Genomic DNA, 20,960 nt, shown 5'->3' on the forward strand with positions numbered 1-20,960 from the left:
CTTCTATATACAACAAGTCTCTCATGCCTCTCCCAATATCTATGTACTTTCAAGTGTCTTACAAGCTTCTTTTGGGGACAAATTTGATAAATACATAGGATTATGATGTCACAGAAAGTGGCTCAAATTTACATGTCAGATTTAAGATATGATAACTTACAACAATGTTAACTCCTGAATACTTTTAACAAGAATGTTTTCTCGTCTTGTAAGACCTTTAACTTAGAACAATTTGAATTCAAGATGACTGCCTATGGTTTTGCATTCAAGATACCTATTATAGTTGCCTCCAGGTGAACCTGAGCCTCTGGTTCACCGTCAAACTCATTGAAATCCAGCAGCTTAGGCAGTATTGCACACCGGATTAGAGCCCAATTCAATCCTTCAAAGAATTGATGTCGTTTAATCTCTGTAGAACCTTTCTCTGACCGAGCCTGTTCTCTGTCTCCTTAACCAAAAGCTCTCTTATGAAGTCCTTTGCCTGAAGACTGCCAAGCGGGCTGAAACACAACATTGCACAAAGTCTTGTCGCTGCTGTAAACTTCTTTTTGAACAGAATATGCCAATGATCTTTTAACCTTATTTTTGAAGGTCTTCTTCAGATATATATCTTAAAACAAGTATCAATGTAAAAAAAATCCAATAGCTCAATGTGAAAACAAATCCAATAGCTTGTGCGGAAAGTAAACTAAGAACTTTGAGTCTGTAACAAGTCGAAAACATATTGGTCTTTATGAAGTTCAATTCCTCTGATTCCCCAATCTCCTTAGAGAACTTTATGAACCCTTTACTTGTTTGATTGTAACCCTAAAATGAAAGATACTTTTCAAAGAGATACGAAACAGATGAATAAATTGAAAAAAAAACTGAAGAGTAAGATTGAAGGTACTATATAGATCTCTGAAACTTTTAAAATCCTAGTTTTCTTGAATACGAAGAAGATGATGAAACAGTGATGGATGCGATCATGAGAGTGGAGAGATGCCATTGAAGGACTTTGAAAGCTTGGCTGCGGAAGGATTGATAACTGAAAATAAAAATTAGGGTAAACGTGTTTCTACGTTTCTTTGTTTTTTACTTTTTTCTAAAATTTAATTAGTATATATTATATATTTGAATTAAATTTAATTGGTTTAATCGAAGGGTAATATGGTATTAATATTAATCTAAATCCTATTTTCCAAAATAATCATGAGAAAGTTTTAAAGGGACAAACCTAAGTTCAATATGTCCTATTTATCTAATTTTCTCATCATATAATTCGAAATCTGCAATCTTTTTGTGAGCAAGAAGATGACGTATCTTTATAGTTAGGTATTAATTACGGGGAACTAGCATGTTTACCACTTTCTCTTTTGTTAAGAGGCAAATGACTTTTATACTATTATTTTCTTTTTATATATATATAATAATAAATAATTATTTAAATAAATTTAAAATTTAAAAAATATTTTTTTGAATTATACATTTTTAAATTTCAACATTTTGTAAATTATTATTTTTCGAAATTTCTATTTGATAATCGAAAATTATTTTTGAAACTATTAAAAAAATTATATATTTTTTAAAAAAATATTTATTTATTTATTAGAATCATAAATTTCATATTTCAAAAACCTTACTTCAACCTTTAATTTCTAGATTAGTTAAATCTATGTTTATAAATAGTTTTTTCGCTTTTTAAAATTTATAGTAAAAATGGTTAGTGTAAACATGAAAATAATACTGAATATAGTATTTTAGCAATTTTCTAGAGCCTAAACGAATAATCTATAAGTAATGATTCATTTCAAGAAAACAGACTAAATACTCTTATCATCATATGAAATCTTACAAATTATTACGTATCACGCAATAAAAGATAAGTTTGTTTGAGTATGACGTATAGCTTAATAGCGTGTGCTAATATGAGTCTGCTAATATTATCCTTGTGTTATCATTCATGTTCAACGTACTCCCCCATAATTTACGTTATTACAGTATAAGATGCTGCTTATGTATTGGATGCAAAGCTTAGTATTTTTTTCGTAGATCTTTTGAAACACTCTGGTAGCATGTTCTTTCGTGTCATTAGCCCTTTGATTGTGTTTTCTTTTTCTTCTAATGGTTTTACGTATACGAGAGGAGCCAACAAGTGAAAGGAAACTGGATACCATTTTTTTTGTGAAATTGTGTCAGCCTATACTCTTTTTGTTTCTGTTTCTTTTTACGTTGACAACTAAAGAGTAAAAGATACCTCAATAAGTTGCACAATGTCAAGCTCACCATCACTACAAGCTATTATTTTATTTGACGGTCCTTTGTTTAATCGATAACCATTTTAAAAAAAAAAATATTTTACGGACTAAAAAATTAATAATGTATCAATACGGTCCATAGCTACATGAATAATAAGCGTTCAACAAATATTTATTGTTAAAGAATTTGAAGGCGGAAAAGTAATAATACAATGCTAACCAACGTAATCACATTATAGACTTATACGATAACTTGATCCAATTTATTGTTGGTCTAATTTTATTTTTGGTTGTCATTGACAAAAACTTTGTATCAGTTAAAAGATCATTGTATGCAATTTATCCGTTAACAAATTTTTTAAACATTAACATAAATATCATTAATGTGCATTAATGCTAAAAATATTAAAAAAACATGTTATTAATTTGCAGTATGTCACATATATCTGCTTATGTTATAAATTGTATCTTATGGCTCTGTATACGATTCTGTAACACTAATTGTACTTTGGTGTAAATAATAAAGATTTGATAAAAATTAGTGTATTTTCTATCATATTTGTTTAATTTTAAATTAATTAATAAATTGAACAATTACATTAACTATATAAGAAAATTTTAAATTTTTCTGTATATATTATATTTAGATTTTTTAAACGACTATAAATTACTAAAACTCTTAAAAATCTAGCATTCAAATTTTTGTGATCCATGGTTTAAATTTTTTTTGTTATGATGATTACAAAATAGAGAGAAGAGAGCCGGTTGACCAAAAAAAAAAAAAAAAGAGAGAAGAGAGCCGGAAATGTACGGGAGAAAAGGGTATCAGCTGCCGAAAGATTTTGCCAGCGGGGAGAAGGGCCACCTCAAACCTTTCAATGTAAGGGAGCAGATAAGAGAATGGTAGATTAATGTTTTCATGTCGCGGCTTGTTCAGTCACTAACTCTTTGTGTTTCAATCAAATCAGAGCAAGCTCTTTGACGAGACTATCGAGGAATGCGACCAGAACCACCATCTCATCCAGTTTCTCATAAGGCATCTCTCTCTCTCTATATGTATATACTTTACAAACAAGGTCTTCTGTTTGATTGAGGGTGTTGATGTTACTAGGAAAATGGAACAAGAAGGGTTGGATGTTCACAACAACAGAAACGCTGACCACTATGGAGCACTCGTTCATCACCTTTCTTTGATCCACAACAAGCGCTGCCTCATGGCCTATGTGTCAGTGAGATATCACTTTTCTTTTTGTTATCAGAGACTCTCACAGTTTGTAAAGAATGATATTGGTGTCGGTGTGTGCAGGCACAATAGAGCAGACATTGTGCGTGATTTGGCATGGAGAGTTGGCCTTGAACTTCTCGACCTTCCACCTGAAATCCAAGATAAGCTCACCACACTCGAGAAAAGAGTACTTCAAGAACCATTCTGTAGCTATCAAATCGTACATGGGAAAAGTAGGAATCGAGTTGAATGTCGTAAGCAATTTGGATTTAATTTTGCTTGGTGGGGGCTATACTACACCACAAGAGTAATTAATTCATTCTTTTTTTTTGGATTAATTTGATTCTTTTGTGGAAGGATATGGTGCCTCCAAAAGAACAACAAATTTCACCCGTCACTCTATGCATTTCCTCAAACGAACTGATGCTGAACTCTACATTGCTCGGGTCATTTCTATATATGTTTCCTCCCTAAAACCAATAAACTTATCCGCCTTATGAGAAGATTGAAAAATTACTGTAAGCAAGCAATAGCTTATTCAAATTGGTAGAAACAATGAGGATTATGGCCTCCTAAAGATGAAAATCATACCTAACGAAATGGGGGTACTAGAGTTTTCTGAATGCCTTAATATGATACAAATGAAAGTCATCTAACAAAGGCATCATGTTACATGATTACATGAGTTTAACGTTAGATGCCTTAATATGATACAAATGAAAGAAAACACAATGTCCAAATAGCTCAATACACAAAGAGTAAAAATGCATTCGATATTATATTGCCTCCCTCTTAGTCTTAGGATCCTCTTCTGCTTCGGCTGCCAGAACCATGAACCAAACGAGATGTCCCTCCACTCGTTTCCGGTCCTTTAAGTTTCTGTGCTTCCAGACCTTCAGCTTCACTCATCAGCATTGCTAACTGCTCAACACAACAGTTTTTTTCTCAAAACAACAAACACAATCAATATCCATTAGGAGAATCATTCATACCCGGATCTTGTTTTCCCTCAGCCTATCTTGAAGTGCGTTAACCGCAGGACTCAAGCTGCAAACAAAAAAAATAAGCCTCTAAAGTATGTTCATCCCAACAAATAACAAAACCCAATATCAAATGTTTTCACTAACCAGTACTCGATCAGCTTGCACATGGAAGCCTGATATGTTGATGTGTTGTGAATGAAAGCAAGGGGATGAACTTTCCCATTTCTAGAAATTAACCAAGAAGGAGCTTTTGCAATAAATCTCCATGACTAAGTTAAGTATAAACAATAAGATGATGAATCTTTAAGGAAACCTCATGCTTTGCAGGACTGATTGGTGGTACGCTGCTCGTTCCTCCTCGTAGAGCACTCGTTGTAGATCTTTAAAAGAGGCTAAAGGTGAATTGAGCTGAAGAAGTGATGAAGTCGGTAAAACATGAAGCGGGACTTCTTTCTTAACGTACCCCACACCACTGCATGTAAAAAAAAAAGAGTCTTTAAGCATGACTCATTGCCTAGTATATGAATGGAGCGCATGTTAGAAAAAAAAGTACCTAGTTTCCAAGTTGGAACGGAGCATGGCTTCTTGCATGCTTTCAGACATGTCCATTGAATCAATTTCCACAGCTGAGCTGTAGTTTCCACTCGTCCCGGTGGCTTTGGCCTCAGCATTTTTAACAAAGAAAGCCCCAAAATCTGAAACTCGTCCCCCACCCTATTCAGGCATATAAATAAACATCAATAAGTATATATCAACCAATGGTTCAGTCAGAGAGAGAGGTTTTGAGACCTTAGGTCCGGAAGATGAAGCTGTATCAGTTGTGTCTTGGTCATGATTGTGTCCCTTAGCAGAAGAGGAACTCTGGTATACTGAGTCTGAAGAGCTTAAAGAGGACTCTAGATCGATGACAGAGTCTTTATTTGAAAGAACCAGGCTCATTGATTTAGGAGGAGTGTTGGAGTTCCCATCAGAGGACTGGAAAGCGATAACTTGGATTCTACCAATCTAATCAAAATATCCAAAAGCTGTATTTTTTTTTTGTTCTGAAAAGATTCAACTTTACTAATCATTTTATATAGAGAGAGATCAAATACTAACCTTGTTAGCATCTTCACTAAAACAGGAGAAAATGAGGCCAATAAAACCAGAATCAAGAAGCTGATACATTGCTTGTGTCCGAACATCTGCCATCAATAATCATATGCACACTATTTAATTAATCCTCATAAAGTAGCTAAAAGAAGTTGTGTTAAGATGGGGGGGAACATACCGACATGGGAAGGAAGGACGGTGATATGAGGATGGGAGTGATACCATCCAATCACACGTGTTGTTCTCCCCGTTGATATGCTCATTCTGTGTCGAGTTTTAAGTCAAGGAACTCTCTATTCTCTTTGTAATCTAAGCATATACACACAAAATAGAATATGGTAATAATAGCAAAAAAAAAAAAAAAAGGATATCTCAGCCTGAGCAGAAGCAGCAGCCAGCTGTTCAGGGTTGGTTTCTACACGATCCTTCTGCCTATCAGACCTTGACTGCGGCGATGCTCCCCATATCATAGCCGTCGCGCTTCCGTTCTTCGAGTACTAATCAATTATCCCCCAAAAAATACACAGTGAATCATTACTGATCGAACTGAGAAAGACAAAGGCAGAAGAGATTCGAAATAAAATGCACCTGGATGTCGCCGAGGAGGAGACCCATGATCTCTTCGGTCTCGGTGGACAATGCGTGAGTCAGGCAAGTTAACCACACATCTTCCGACATATTCACGCATGTCAGAGCCATTATTATTCCCACCAGACAGATCTCTTTCGATTATTTTTCCCAGTTACTTCGATCTTCTCGGGCGGAACACGAAGGAAGGAAGAAGAAGAAGAACTTGATATGTTTGGAACTTGCAACTAAGGAATTTCGCAGAGTTCGCGAGTGTATCGTACGCGCGGTTGGTGTAATTGGGCCTAGCCCTACCATATAGAACGCATGATAACAATACATATTAGGCCTCTTAATGGGCTGTTTAGTTATCTGATTATATTATTTCTTTCTACTTTACCATCCCAGATTATTCCCAAGTCCCCCAACTCGTAATGGCAATGTAGGAAATCGCTATACGGTCAAACTTTACTACATTTGGGATGCTATACTTCCTTATACTTAGATTTCTCACAAGTTATAACTATGTAAAAATTTTAACTGGTCAACTTTCCAAAATATGAAGATTTGTTACCTAGTTTGACTAATGTCCACGTCTTACTATGCCAGTTAAAATATATTATAGTTTTTTTATTAGTATTAATGTTGTATTGCCCCAACTAAAAAGCAGGTTAAATATGTATACAAAATTAAATATTTTTTTAATATGTATGCATAAATCTTAAACAACACTTAAAATGAAACGAAAATGAATAATTTTAATTAGTCCAAGTGTTATATTCTCAAAATTCAGTATAAATAAAATATGTAAGTGATATATTTTACTTTCCAAGTTTTACTAGTGTTCGTAAATGTCGTGTCACTCGAATAATAATAAAGTAAAATATACTTTATCTGAACAAGAAAAATTGTTGCCTCTTATCTTATTTAGGATATGACTAATGAGCATCAATATATTTTCAATGAATTTCTTAACTGTAAGATCAAAATAAAATTATTGTTTACTTATCTTATTTAGAGTATGAGCATTGAAAATCTTCAATGGTTTTTCTAAACGTTAATTAAAAGAAAATAGATAAAATATAAAAGAATGGAAAATAGTCTCAAATGAAAACTATGAAATGTTTATGAGAAAATTGCATGTTATGTGTTCTTAATTCTTATATAAATGATCTAGACTTCTTATAGATATTAAAATTTAGTTAGATAATTCAATTCTATTCAAATTATATTTTTCTGAAATTGGATACTTACATGAAAAACTCTATAAATGTTGATGTTTTAGTGTAGAGCATACTGCATCGTTATTGTTTATCGTTATTGTTTAAAATTTGTTTATTTTATTAAATAACTAGTGTTGGTGATATATTATCTGAGTGAAATACAAATAAAACATGATAATAAATAATAATTGTTTTTCTTAATTTTCTAATAATGTTGAGTAATGTTTCATTTATAAAATTTTGACTAGTGTCAATGCAATCATCTAAATAGAAAAATAAAACATATGTGTAAGTAACAAATTGTCTATGACCAAAAAGTAATAAATCGTCATTTAATAATTTTAGGTATTATCGGTGCAGTATTAAAACAAATTAAAACCATTTAATATATATATATATATATATATACATATATATAATAACATTTTTAATTTTAAATTTGGAGATATTATGATTGGATATTTTTCTTCAAAATAATTATAAAAGTGAGATTTGCAAACTGTTGGATTTAATTATCCAGAAAAATTATAAAAGTGAGATTTGCATACTTACTTTTTAGTCATTTGTTTTTACATAAAATTATATGACTATTTTGGATGATGTATTTATTTAAGTGATGAGTGAGTTAAATATAATATTTAAGTAATAATGTTTGTTTTCGAGAGTTAACTAGTGTTGGTACATAATGATCTAATTTAAAAAGAAAGAAAGAAATATTGAGTAATGAATTGTTATTTAGTAGCTTTAACTTTGTGGGTGCTATATTAAAATAATTCAAACCAATTAAAGTATATGTGTAAATAGTTTAAAAGATCCAAACTTAAATTACAATAACTACAATTGGATTTATCTATCAAATTTATTAAAAACTAAAAACTGAGATTTGTATAGTTCCTGTTTCTTTATGAGTTGTTGTCAGATTGTGTTGTGAAAATTTCTGGAACTACACTATTTTTTGTTTAAAAAAAAAACTTTTCAACTTGTTTGGAAACAAGAAAAAAATGATTTCTTTGCCTTTTTATCTCACTGAATCCATAATTGTCAAGAAAAGAAACTTTGGTTTCCTTAACAAAGGAAAGGCGAAACGGTTTAAAAAGAGAGAGGGGGTACAATGGTAAAAGTGACGGACGGGCACAAGAGAATAATAGCTTATAAAATGGCCATTAGACGATCACGCAAACAGGCACTCGCTTGATATCTCTCTCCCCATCCTCACCGCTTCAGACCAAAACTCTCTTCTCTGAAAAAAAAAAAAAGAATTTATCCGACCAAAGGTAATCTCACTTTCTCACTGGTCTCTGGGTTTATCCAATTTCTCTCATTATCAATAAAGTTGTATCCTTTAAAGCCTTTTTTCTGGGTCTCTGATCAAAATGGCCATGACCAAATCAGATTGAACAATAAATCCAATAGTATTATTCTGTATTGGTCTGATTCTGAATTAGAACGCAAGATTACCGTAACCTCGTTAATGAATAATGATCGTCGAATCAATCTGTTTTATGCATCTCTCTGCACTTGTTGTGAATGGTTTTCTTTTGTACTAGTAGTGTCAGTTACATCCCCAAGTATCAATCAATGTCGTGTCTAAGATTTGATTCTGAGCCTTTTTTTGAGATTTATTCGTTTAATAAAACGTTTTTGAATTTGATTTTCATCGTTTTAGCAGGAGAAGATGGCTAAGCAGAGGCGTGTATTGTCAGTTTCAAGCAACAGGACCAGAGTATCACCGTACCCACTTCGCTCTTCAAGGACCAAGAAAGAGAAAGAACCTGAGCTGCCTATCCAGACAGAAGGCCCAAGCCAATGGGAAGACGTCCGGTGTGTAATCTGCCAAGAACCGCCGCACAACGCCGTCCTCTTGCGCTGCTCTTCCTCATCCACCGGATGCCGTGCTTACATGTGTGACACGAGCGCTCGTCATTCCAACTGTTTCAAGCAGTACCGCTTGAAAAACATGAACCGCTTGACCAAAGCCTTCAACTGTCCTTACTGCAGAGGAGAGGTCCAGGAGACGATGAAGGTGTCGGGCGCGATGAGATATCTGAACGCTAAACCGAGGGGCTGCGCTTTCGAGGGCTGTGTCTTTTCGGGGAGCTATTCGCAGCTTAAGAACCACTTGAAAGCTGCGCACCCTGGCTTCACCGGACCCGTGGTGGACCAGAGGAGACATTTGGCGTGGGAGCAGATGCAGAGAGCTGCTGAGTACACTGAAGTGATGACTGCAGCTGGTATTCCACATAGCCCCCAGGTTGTGCAGCGCTACAGTCTTGCTTCTTATCCGATTGAGGTCAATGGAGTAGCGCATGACCGTATGCCGTTTAATCTCCCTCCAAATCCGGTGATTCGTCTCAACATCAATGGAGTGGAGCATGATCAGTTTCCGCACAATCTTCCTCCTAATCCGATGATTCGTATTAGTATCAGTGGAGTGGTGCGTAACCTTTCTTTGGGGGTCAGGTAAAAGGAGCAGCAAACTGGCCATGACCATAATTCATAGTTGAAGAATCCTAATTTGTTTAGGGAACCTAAAGATTTTGAATATTGTTCAAAGTTTTTGATGTCTCATAGCTTTTTTTCTTCATGTTTCAATAGCATCCATAATGTTTAAAATCATCATTATCATTCTTTAGGTTACTTATATATGTTGAACAAAAAAAAAAAGTTACTCATATATATGCAGCGGTTTCAACCCAAACAAAGTTGTGTATACAAAAATATTTTATAGCTGCTAAGCTCATTCCTCCCTAATCTCATTCCTCCCTAAGGTGGACATCAAATGGATTTGATTCGATCTCTGTGACTGGAATAAGTAAAACACCAGTTGAATTAACTGAAATGAATATAGAATGTCGAGTTCTCACGTCGTCTCTGGGGTCTGCTGTGGGCTGTCAATGAAACAAACTGGCGATATCTCTTAGGAAATCTTAAGCACGGGCAATGCCATCCAGAGATGGGCTTAAGAGGCAGCGGCGGATGTAGGATTATTTTTTGGTGGAGGCAAATCTTATATAAGATTTTGAATATTGTTCAAAGTTTTTGATGTCTCATAGCTTTTTTTCTTCATGTTTCAATAGCATCCATAATGTTTTAGACCATCATTATCATTCTTTAGGTTTACTTATATATATGCAGCGGTTTCAACCCAAAAACAAAGAAGTGTATACAAAAGTATTTTATACTCTCTCCATATTGTTTATTTCACTATACATTTTTCAATAACTATAGACCAATAAAATTTAATCAATTCAAATACTTTCAGTTAATGTTTTTTGAAAGTATACAACTTAGCAACATTACCTTAAAACTATATAAAATCTATTATTTTGGAACAAAAAGGTCATATTCTCCCAAAGCTTTGATTTTTAAACATCAGTCCGTGGAATAAGAATCTGTTCGCCCTAGCCGTCTCTCCCTGCCACGGAAATCGAGGCGCCGTTTCTTCTTAGTTTCGTCGACGCCGGCAGCGACCTAGCTCGCCGGCGTCGTCTTCGTCCGTCTCCCTTGATGCCTCGTTTCAAGTCTGCTTCTCTTTCCATCGCTGCTGCTGTTCCGTTCATCTCTGCCGCGACTGCTGCTCCGTTCGTCTCCGACGCGACTGCCGCGTTGTTCGTCTCCACCATTACTGCTACTGTTTCAAATCGTTTGGGTTCAAGCGTGCTCCGGAAGTCCACCGTCTCTTATGCTGTCCGCTTATCTGGGGATTCCCGGAAAGCAATGTCAAGCGGGTCCTCCGCTCCTCGTATTCCTTGCCGCTGCTCCTCCGTTCTGCGTGTTCCTTGGTGCTGTGGCTCCTACTTCTGGTGCGTCAGATCTGTAACTCAAGGCTCTGTGTTCGTAGATCCTCGCCGGAAACCGCCTCCTCTTCCATCCAAACCTTTTCCATTTCATTTCTTCACCGGTGCTGCGAAGACATGTGCTATCGACGAGACCCGCCACTGTGGCGAAGTACTTAAGCTATCTCCGACCTGTCCCGCCAGATGTGCTGACTGCTCCGGTTCACCGCCTGATGCTCCCCCGTTCTCAATCGTTGGCCGTTTGGATACCGCCGGCGACTTTCCACAACCGCATACAACCGTTCGTTGGCTTGTCTTTGGGTTGCTAATGATAATTTTTTGGGCCAGGCTCACTATGATTACTGCTGATATTATCAGCTCACGGCTTAGCTCAGGTAAACACAGTTCAGAAATGGACATGGTTTCATTGATTTTGGCTAAGTCGCAAAGGAGTTCCGGTGGATTCATTGGTCCCTTTGAATTGCGCATAATGATATATCTTTTAGTTATGAAGAGTTTTCCGTTGGATTCATCGGGAACATCTTGGTTGCTTGTTCTACCCTCCTCTCATAAGGAGTGGATCTCATACCTTCTTTCAATGAAAGGATATACTTTCTCGGTTCTATTGCTGAGTTCTGGCTTTAGTTTCTCTACCAGTCTGTCTTCTTGTGTAGCGGTTTCTACGGGACCTGAAGAGGCAACCGAGATTACTTTTGGGTTTCTCGTAGGTGAGAGCTGGCTTTCAACGTCACATTATGTGACTATCTTTCAGCTGATCTCGAAGGTTTTATCGACGCATTCAAGCTTCGTCTCGAATTCGCTGTCAACTTTTTATGAAGATTTATCTCATTTAGCTTATGTTGTTGTTTATCTTTTTAATCAAAGAGGATGTTTAATTCCCTCTAGTTATTGTACTCATGCAAGTTAATGATTAATGAAAACAAGTTGTGTTCAAAAAAAAAACATCAGTCCGTGGTCTGAGGCCCTAATGCCCATTGAGAATATAGGTGGACATCAAATGGATGTGATTCGGTCCCTGTTACTGGAATAAGTAAAACACCAATTGAATTAACTCAAATGAATGTGGAATGTAGAGTCGCTGCAGAGATCACGTCGTCTCTGGGGTTAGCTGTAAATGAAACAGACTGGCGATATCTCTTAGGAAATCTTAATCACGGGCAATGCCATCCAGAGATGGGCTTAAGAGGCAGTGGCGGATGTAGGATTATTTTTTGGTGGGGGTAAATCTTGTTTAAGCTTAAAAACTATAGCTAGAAAATGGTATTTACTAAGAAAAAACAACTAAAATTTAAGCATATTAAACAAATTATGAAAATTTCATGGTAGCACTTGCCACAAATACAAAGAGCAGTTATACTGCATTTGTGTCCTCTTTAAAAAGGTGGTGGTAAAACATAACCCTGAAACGTTCCAAACAACTAAAGCAATACAAACTCAAGATTGTTAACCAAACATGGAACCAGAGAACAAGTATGATCTTGAACAAAACTCTTTAAGATTTTGCTGCGTACCTTAACTTTGTTATCATCAGTCAGCCCCAATTGCCAATTACTGGGAATCTGGTGTGTAAGCAACACAGTTGACATGGAAAAAGTGTCCTGGTTGCTTCAGTTATAGCTTTCAGATCACCATTCCCAGACTAATAGCTGCCCTAACCAAAGTTCAACAACCAGGTACCATGCTCGTTTAAAGACAGTTGTTGTCTTCTTCTCCTTAGAAATGGATATAGGATCATGTTTATTATGTTCATTGTATATCCAGTTGCTAACTTGTTCATAAACTTTGTAAAAACAGATTAGATAGTAACATTACATTTATTATATAAATTTTGGAACATAAATTACAATCAACCATTAATTGTACTATAGATATATTGTAAATGACCACTTTGACTTAAAAGCAAAAGCTAAGAAAACTCCGGTCTTAACCTCGGAGTGTCTTAACCGCCACCAGCCTTACGTCGTCGACGACCGGACCACAAAGCGAGCCAGAGTGATCATTCTTCATATGGTAAAACGTGCTGAGGAAAGTGACTCGAGTCCTCGCCGACACCGCCTTGAACACAAGCCTTCCCCGTTTAAACCCGCCTTTCCCCTTAGACACGTACTCCACCAGGGTCTTGCCACGTCCAGCGAACGCCTCCACTGCCATGGGTCCTTCGCAAGCGTCTCTGGCGTCTCCAACGTTGAAAGTGAGGGCGTAGAATTTGTTAGGTGACGTCCTCACGATCTGAGAAACGGCACTCTCTTTGCCTCCAACAAGCTCGATGGCTCTGTGTCCCTCAGGGACGAAGAAGTGTGCCTTGTCCACGTACTTAACGGCCTTGAGAGACTCGATTATCCATCCAGGCAAAGGGCTGTTGTCGTCCTCGATGAAAGGTGGTATCAGTACTCCCCACTTTGCCGTGGAAAACACGTAAGGTCCTTCCTCGAAGTTCCCGTTCTTTATGAGATTATCTAAAATAACCAAATACACATAAACCAAGATGTTTCGGTTAGAGAAATTAAAGAAATTTGTTTGAAATTTGTAATCAAAAACCTTATTCCTGTTTCGAGTTGTTATTTTATAAAATTTTAATTAAAAAAAAATGTTTCGGTTTTTACTCAACACATATGATGTGTTTACGGTTTACTTACATCCGGAGAATCTTGGAGGGAACAAAGCCTTGATAGCAACAGCGTCGATCAGCGGTCCACAAGCCGGGTGCTCTTCATGACCCGGGTTATGGATCCGGATCACGATTTCAGGTCCACCAGCTTTAAAAGCCCATGAGTACGAGTCCCAGCCATCGCTGCCGTACATTGTCTGGATAGGGATGACACCAGACTCATGCGTGACGGAGATGTTAAGCCGCTCGTCCTGAGCGCAAGTTCGAGCGGCGCTGAACGTAATCGAATATAGACGACCTGATCGTACGGATATTTTCTGGGAGATTGAGGCCTCGTTGCCTAACCTGACGGCTGATGAGCCTTCCGGTACGACCAAAACCATGTCGTCTTGTTTCTGACCAGCTTTGATGTACTCCACGAAGCCGGTCATGTCCCAGTGAGCAACGGCGTTTCGTTCCTTAACAACGGATCCTTTCAGTTGGGACGGTTTTGGACCTATCTCGAAATTACCGTTTGGTAATAAACCTGAAATCACCAAAGCATTACAAATTTTGTAAGTCAAGATTTTTGAGTTTACTAAAAGAGTTGTGTTTAATGATGAGCATTATAGTTTACTACCGTCGCGGATTGGAGCAGACACCGCGACATTAGAAGAAACGCAGAGTAGCGCTAAGAGAAGTGCGGCTTCTTGATACATTGTCACTTCCTAATTGGGTGGGAGATGAATATTGAAGATAGAGCAAAACTGTGAATATGTAAAGTGTGGAGAATGATGGGGTTTATATGGGTTTGAGTTACAAGATCGAACACATGGTTTGGACGAACAATCACGAGAATGCCACTGGAAGCATCCTCTTGCATGGGATCTGTTTGTCAGATGCTACGTAGACACATGCAGCTCAGGAAACATTGACTTCATGATTACGAATTTGGTTTCTTCGATGCATTTTTAGTTCTTTGTTTAACAAATATTATACTATTATTAAGATACCAATTGGTTTAAACAGTTATATATATATATATATAACTTGGTTGACAAACAAAACGCTTTGTTTTATCAGTATTAAACTATAAATGCCATGATTACAAAATGATTGAAATTTTGTATCCTTGAGATGTCTTGACAATTGATCATTAGCATACCAAATTTAATTATTTAGACTACGTATTGATATTTGTTTTCATATACAACGCAACAACTATAAGTTATATATCGCCATGAATATGTATGTGCTGTTTTTGAAAATATATAAAATAATAAAAAGATGAAGTCAAAATGAATCAATGATATATGATCAGATTGAAATAGTGATCACATTTGGATCAACACGTGAAGGGGTAGGTTGTTTTCTGGTGCAGGTACAACTGCCGACTCTACCGCATTAGAAGCTGCCATCAATATTTCAAATGTCCCAAAAGATGTTGGAGTTTATTATTTCCAAATGCATTTGATCCTTTAGCTACAATACACATTATTTTAATATTCTATACCAACTAATAGCATAATTATTTTAGCAAAAAAAAAACTAATATCATAATTATGCTGAAGTTGTTACTTTGTTAGTGGGAAATGCATCTGCAAATTAAAAAGATGTGCAAACCTTCTGTTTTTATGTTGCTTTTGAGCTCTGTTTCTAGCATTTCACTTTTCCTTGTAAGTGAAATGTATAACTAGTAAGTTGAATCGACTCAAACATCAAAATGATGGTCTTGTTATCTGCTACCTAAGTTTTGTTTCTTACTTGCATATTTTGTTTGATTGACTAAATTATGTTCGGATGTATAAGGGATTAATTACACTATATAACAGCAATAATGCGTAATTAAGTTTCGCTTTGAATAGTTGTAATTCAAAGCGAAACTTAATTTAGTCAATCAAACATATTTGAGCTTCGCTTTGAATAACAGCAATAATGTGGAATTAACAGCAAACATATTTAAAGAGGAGTCTCGTATGGTCGATAGACGAGTTTCCCAAAATTATTTTGAAGATCCCAAAATTATTTTGAAGAAAAAATATATGGTTTGCCAAGTACATAAATTTATTGAAAGATTAGAATAATACTGAGTTTAATTAATAATAAATGAATATTTTTAGAACTGATAATCCGATTAATATCGGAAAAGATTTCATGTTCAACCGGATCTTGTACATGTAACTAAATCTGAACCGAATCCGACTAAACTCGAACTGAATCTGAGCCGAAATTTTATAATATGTGAATGGAGATAAAATTAATGAACCTAGAAACTCAAAATTCAGATGGATCTGAACTGAAACCCGATTAAGACCTAGTTACCCAGCCCTAATTGAAGAATAGTATGTTTTTGATTAATTTCAGTAGTGTTTTTTTAAAAGATTTCTAGATGAAGTTAGATATCAGTTATAATTTGATTTGAACCGAATTGAACCAAACCCGATCAGAAATTTTTTAAAAATTTCATCCGAACGCAATGGGACCCGAACCCCTACACCTTATATTGATGGAATTTATAGAGTTGTGAAATACAGTATAACCTCTTTAAATTAATACTCTATAAATTAATATACACTAAAAATCTCTATAAAATAATATAATTTTATAAAAAAAAATTCATAGGAGTGAAACCTCTAAAAATTAATAATGTTGGGACTGTCATATCCGATAAGCTGGGCAAGGGAGAGTTATCAAATGATGATTTTGAGCTCTATGTGTTAATTATTTAAATGAAAACAGGTGACGGGATTTTTGTGGAAGGTCAAACGAGCAAAATATGTGCTTGATAAATTAAAGCACGGAGGTGGACGTGGAAGGTCTTTGATATCTCTCTCTTGAACTCATTTCTACCATTTTAGAATGCTTCATGTAACATTCAAATCCAGTTTCAAAGAGCCTAATCAGTCTTTTAATCAATACTGATGAATATAAGTAGTAATCAATACTGATGAGTGTGGTTTAGTTTGATAAACTTAGCTGACTTGGTGCGTTTTGTGTATAATAGGGTAAAGACTGCAACAAAAATCCGCAAGCACCACTGGTTACTGGAACAGAAGCTCCTCAATTTTGTGGATGCTTTTTTCATCAATACGTAATGGATAGGGTATTGTCTGATACTATATCATTTGTTATAATTACAGTATCCGTTTTGTGCTGGAGTAATATAAGTATGTTTGTGGCAAAGTTGAAAGCAGATGTTACTGGTTCAGTAAGAACGTCTTATCTTAAAATCTTTATGTACTTGTAACTTGACCTCTTATGATTGATAATAAAGGGGTTGGTTAATGGGAAGTTGAACTTGCAGGTGTTGTCTTCTAAGCTGAATGTGGGACACTTTCCTCATTTGGCTGATTTAGTGACCAGAATCAGTTACAATTACCACTGCATGCCTGACACTGGAAGCTTGAAGACTGCTTCTGGAGCAGAGACCAAGTCTTCCAGAACTTGGACAGCCAAATCTGACGTCTGAATCAACTAATTAGAGACAGACCGGGGAAGAGTTGTCAAATCTTTGGATCTCACGATCCATTGTTGGAGCTTCTAGAATTCTTTCATAGTAGCTTCCAAAGCTTCTAGGCTTGCCACTGTTTTTTGATTAGATATTATTTGTAAGATGTGTGTAAATTGCAAACTAGACATTTTCGAGCTTGTATGTCAGTAGATTATATATACTCGTCAAGTTTGAAATTCAAAAACATGTAAAATTGAGAAAAAGGAAGAAGGTAGTTGATCAAAAAAAAAAAAAAGGAAGAAGGCTATCCATTATTTAAAGGTTAACAAAGGGCCCATATGGCAAAAGCTATTGAGAACAACATTTATAGGATAATCCGAGGACAAAATGGTCATTCCCGTAAAAAGCGTAAAACCCTAAACCCTATTTTTATTTGACATCTCCTCTCATTTCATCAACCCACTCTGTTTTCATTTCTTCTTCTTCTTCTTCGTCGACTGTAATCTCCTAAACCTTCTTCGCTTTTTGTAGAATCCGATCTATTAATTGCTGTAGCCAAAGCCTTTTTTCTTACTGTTAATCTGATCTTTGTGGTGTGTTTCATAGAGCAGACAGGTGAAAATCCACTGATCGTTTCGAGAGACCAATCATGTTCGCCCTTTCCAAAGTTTTACGGAGGTTCGTATCTCTCTCTCTCACTCTCTTTTGATCCGAAAGATATCTCATTTTTAGGCTTTATTAGCTTGGTTTCAATCTATTTCAAAAGGGTTCCGTTTTTATTTTGTCTGTGTTGGGTTATATTGAACAAGCGACCAACTTTATACTAATTTTCAGATCCCAGAGACTCCGACTTGGTGCTTGTACTACTGCTGTTTATTCAAATGAGATTCAATCCGGAGAAAGAAGCTTATTCACTCTTCAATCCCACTCCATTCTTCATGATCAACAACTTGAACCCCTTCCAAGAGTTTACAACATGTCTTCTTCTATGGGTAACCGTCTTCTCTCCTCGAGTGCCGGCACTAAAAGTGATCAAGAGGAAGATGACGACCTCGAAGACGGTTTCTCCGAACTTGAAAACTCTAAGTCAGGCCAAGAGTCTAGTACCAGTAGCAGTAGTAGTGATGATAGTGACGTCGATGAGGGAAAGCTCTCCGCTGCTGATGACGAAGATGAAGAAGAAGAGCTGGAGCTAGACCTCGCTGAAACCGATGATAGTAAAAAGACTTTAGAAAAGAAGCAATCCGAGCTTTTCAAGGCCATTGTCTCTGCAGGAGGTCTCTCTGTAGGCAGTGCACTTGATAAATGGGTGGAAGAAGAAGGAAATGAGATCACCCGAACCGAGGTTGCTAAGGCCATGCTCCAGCTCCGTAGGCGTCGCATGTACGGAAGAGCCTTACAGGTAAACTTTTACTTGTTGTTGTTCTTGTGTTGACTTGGATGTGTTCCAACGGTTTTGCTGTTTTTGTATTAGATGTCAGAGTGGTTGGAGGCAAATAAGAAGATCGAAATGAACGAGAGAGACTACGCTTCTCGCTTAGATCTCATTGTCAAAACGCGTGGCTTGGAGAAGGGAGAAGCTTACGTGGACAAGATTCCCAAATCCTTCAGAGGGGAAGTGATGTACCGCACCCTTCTGGCGAACTGTGTGGTTGCTTGCAATGTCAAGAAGTCTGAGCTTGTCTTCAACAGAATGAAGGACTTGGGGTTCCCTCGCTCTGGCTTCACCTGTGATCAGATGCTTCTCCTCTACAAGAGAGTTGACAGGAAGAAGATCGCAGACGTGCTTCTCCTCATGGAGAAAGAGAACGTCAAGCCGAGTCTCCTCACTTACAAGATCTTGATTGACGTCAAAGGGTCGTCTAACGACATAAAGGGGATGGAGCAGGTTGTGGAGACGATGAAGGACGAAGGCGTTGAGCCTGACTTCAACACGCAAGCTATCATCGCTAGGCACTACTCGGTAGCTGGGCTTAAGGAGAAGGCCGAGAGTGTTTTGAAAGAGATGGAAGGGGAAAGCTTAGAGGCGAACCGGAGAGCGTTCAAAGATTTGCTATCCATCTACGCCTCTCTCGGGAGGGAAGACGAGGTGAGGAGAGTGTGGAAGATCTGTGAACCGAAGCCTCGCTTCGAGGAGTCCCTTTCTGCGATCCAGGCTTTTGGGAAGCTTGATAAGGTGCAAGAGGCGGAGGAGGTTTTCGAGAAGGTTATCAAGATGGACAGGAGGGTTTCTTCAAACACTTTCTCTGTTCTCCTGAGGGTGTACGTGGATCACAAGATGCTCTCGAAGGGGAAAGATCTGGTTAAGCGAATGGCGGAGAGCGGTTGCAGGATCGAGGCGTCGACATGGGATGCACTCATCAGGCTGTACGTGGAAGCAGGGGAAGTCGAGAAGGCTGATTCTTTGCTGAGCAAGGCGTCGAAACAGAGCCATACGAAGCTGATGATGAGCTCGTTCATGTACATCATGGACGAGTACGCGAAACGGGGAGATGTTCATAACACTGAGAAGATATTCCAGAAGATGAGGGAGGTTGGGTATACATCTCGGCTTAGGCAGTTCCAGGCACTCATGCAGGGTTACTTGAACGCTAAAGCTCCTGCGTATGGGATGAGAGATAGAATGAAGGCTGATAATATCTTTCCGAACAAAGCTATGGCTGCACAGTTGGCTCAAGGTGATCCGTTTAAGAAGACAGCTATCTCTGATATTCTGGATTGAGTCAGAGTCTTTCCTCCTACTCCTTTGTTCTTTCTGCTTTGTTCCCCCTTGTCTTTCTAACGTTTAGTTTGAGGCTTTGCTTAGGTACTGTATTTTTTTAATGTTTCTGTTTGGGTTATTTGGTGGTTGATTCACTTCAGAAACCTCCAAGCTTCATGACCTCTAAGATTTGGGGTAGTCTGGTTTTATGAGTAACTTAGAATAAAAAAAGATGGAATGTTACTCATCTTTTAACTGATAAATAAATAGAAGACCTTGGTTATGATGAATGATACACAACTACTAGAGTTCAACTGATCACTCAAGTCACTCAGAAAGACCTTGAAGCAAGTGCATTAGCTCATAGAGTAATGGGCAAGATGGTAAGGTTTGGGGAAAAAGGGCTGTCTCGTATATCCGGAATGCTTGTGTATGCGTGTGTGACAGAGAATGAACCATTTCAAACCTTTTTTATGTGTCCAAGTCCAGTGATGAGTGCGTATTGCTAGCTTTGGTTCTGATCACTTTTGTTTGTAAACGGGCCTAACTGAACATCTAAAATGTCCAAGTCCAGTAACAACAGGATAAAGATGAATTATGCCATTGCTTGCAAAGAGAAAATTCTTGAAAATGGCGTGGCATATACGGAGCCGTCGGAGGAGTTTTGTTTTGTAGAAAAAAAACGACAAAAAGAGAAACATCTTGGGCGGAAAGAGCAAAGCTGTCAACAACGAAGGTTGTGACGTGTATACAAGAAACACCGTTTGTTTCTTTCTATTATCACCACACACACCCAGTACAAATATCTCTGGGTAAAAAGTGCAATCTTGCTTGCATGTATAGGAAGAACCGTTATTACGTCGCCAAGTGGAAGATCTCATTACCGTTGGGTTGTAATAAAAGGGTTATCTCTCGTGAAACCATTTGGTCCCACTTTAATGTTTCTCGCAGAAAGAATATTGAGAATGGAGGGAATCGATTGGATCTTTTTAATTAGGTCAGCAACACGCTCCCTCCCATGCCTCTTTCCCTCCTTGTGATATTTCTTCGGCAAGTTGGTGCACTGACAATCGGAGCCGTCTCTTTCATCCCACGGC

At 37.2% G+C, this 20,960-nt stretch overlaps 4 protein-coding genes and 1 pseudogene across 8 annotated transcripts; 3 read left to right on the top strand and 2 right to left on the bottom strand.

Moving 5' to 3' along the window:
• The first annotated feature begins 3,014 nt into the window (after positions 1-3,014).
• LOC106353360 lies at positions 3,015-4,042 on the top strand (annotated as a pseudogene).
• A 34-nt stretch (positions 4,043-4,076) lies between these two features.
• On the bottom strand, positions 4,077-6,374 carry LOC106353359 (lys-63-specific deubiquitinase BRCC36). 2 transcript variants are annotated; one of them, XR_007314616.1, is made up of 11 exons: positions 6,126-6,373; positions 5,909-6,034; positions 5,716-5,803; positions 5,544-5,629; positions 5,235-5,450; positions 4,999-5,159; positions 4,759-4,917; positions 4,590-4,670; positions 4,455-4,509; positions 4,164-4,383; positions 4,077-4,107 (listed from the first exon to the last, which is right to left on the bottom strand). XR_007314616.1 is itself a non-coding variant. In XM_013793105.3 (10 exons), the coding sequence occupies exons 1-10, from the start codon at positions 6,234-6,236 to the stop codon at positions 4,261-4,263; spliced, it is 1,206 nt and encodes a 401-aa protein (XP_013648559.1). In that variant the 5' UTR covers positions 6,237-6,374; the 3' UTR covers positions 4,077-4,260. The 2 variants fall into 2 exon arrangements, 1 of the variants encoding a protein (XP_013648559.1); XM_013793105.3 differs by having other exon boundaries at positions 4,077-4,383; positions 6,126-6,374.
• A 1,516-nt stretch (positions 6,375-7,890) lies between these two features.
• Positions 7,891-9,946, top strand: LOC106356888. Of its 2 annotated transcripts, none has more exons than XM_013796607.3 (2): positions 7,891-8,601; positions 8,994-9,946. In XM_013796607.3, exon 2 carries the CDS (start codon positions 9,003-9,005, stop codon positions 9,789-9,791), a length of 789 nt encoding a protein of 262 aa, XP_013652061.1. In that variant the 5' UTR covers positions 7,891-8,601; positions 8,994-9,002; the 3' UTR covers positions 9,792-9,946. The 2 variants fall into 2 exon arrangements, with proteins under 2 accessions (XP_013652061.1, XP_013652062.1); XM_013796608.3 differs by having other exon boundaries at positions 7,892-8,601; positions 8,997-9,946.
• Positions 9,947-12,880: 2,934 nt separating this feature from the next.
• LOC106356889 lies at positions 12,881-14,502 on the bottom strand. The gene is made up of 3 exons (XM_013796609.3): positions 14,352-14,502; positions 13,761-14,258; positions 12,881-13,580 (listed from the first exon to the last, which is right to left on the bottom strand). Exons 1-3 carry the CDS (start codon positions 14,428-14,430, stop codon positions 13,048-13,050), a joined length of 1,110 nt encoding a protein of 369 aa, XP_013652063.1. The 5' UTR covers positions 14,431-14,502; the 3' UTR covers positions 12,881-13,047.
• A 3,074-nt stretch (positions 14,503-17,576) lies between these two features.
• LOC106353361 (pentatricopeptide repeat-containing protein At1g80270, mitochondrial-like) lies at positions 17,577-20,018 on the top strand. 3 transcript variants are annotated; one of them, XM_013793108.3, is made up of 4 exons: positions 17,577-17,661; positions 17,769-17,840; positions 17,997-18,564; positions 18,637-20,018. In XM_013793108.3, the coding sequence occupies exons 2-4, from the start codon at positions 17,812-17,814 to the stop codon at positions 19,882-19,884; spliced, it is 1,845 nt and encodes a 614-aa protein (XP_013648562.1). In that variant the 5' UTR covers positions 17,577-17,661; positions 17,769-17,811; the 3' UTR covers positions 19,885-20,018. The 3 variants fall into 3 exon arrangements, with proteins under 3 accessions (XP_013648562.1, XP_013648561.1, XP_013648563.1); XM_013793109.3 differs by having other exon boundaries at positions 17,606-17,661; positions 17,774-17,840; XM_013793107.3 differs by having other exon boundaries at positions 17,597-17,840.
• The last annotated feature ends 942 nt before the right edge of the window (positions 20,019-20,960 follow it).

Source organism: Brassica napus, chromosome A7 (assembly GCF_020379485.1).
Source record: "Brassica napus cultivar Da-Ae chromosome A7, Da-Ae, whole genome shotgun sequence".
In the NCBI taxonomy this organism is placed as follows: Eukaryota; Viridiplantae; Streptophyta; class Magnoliopsida; order Brassicales; family Brassicaceae; genus Brassica; species Brassica napus.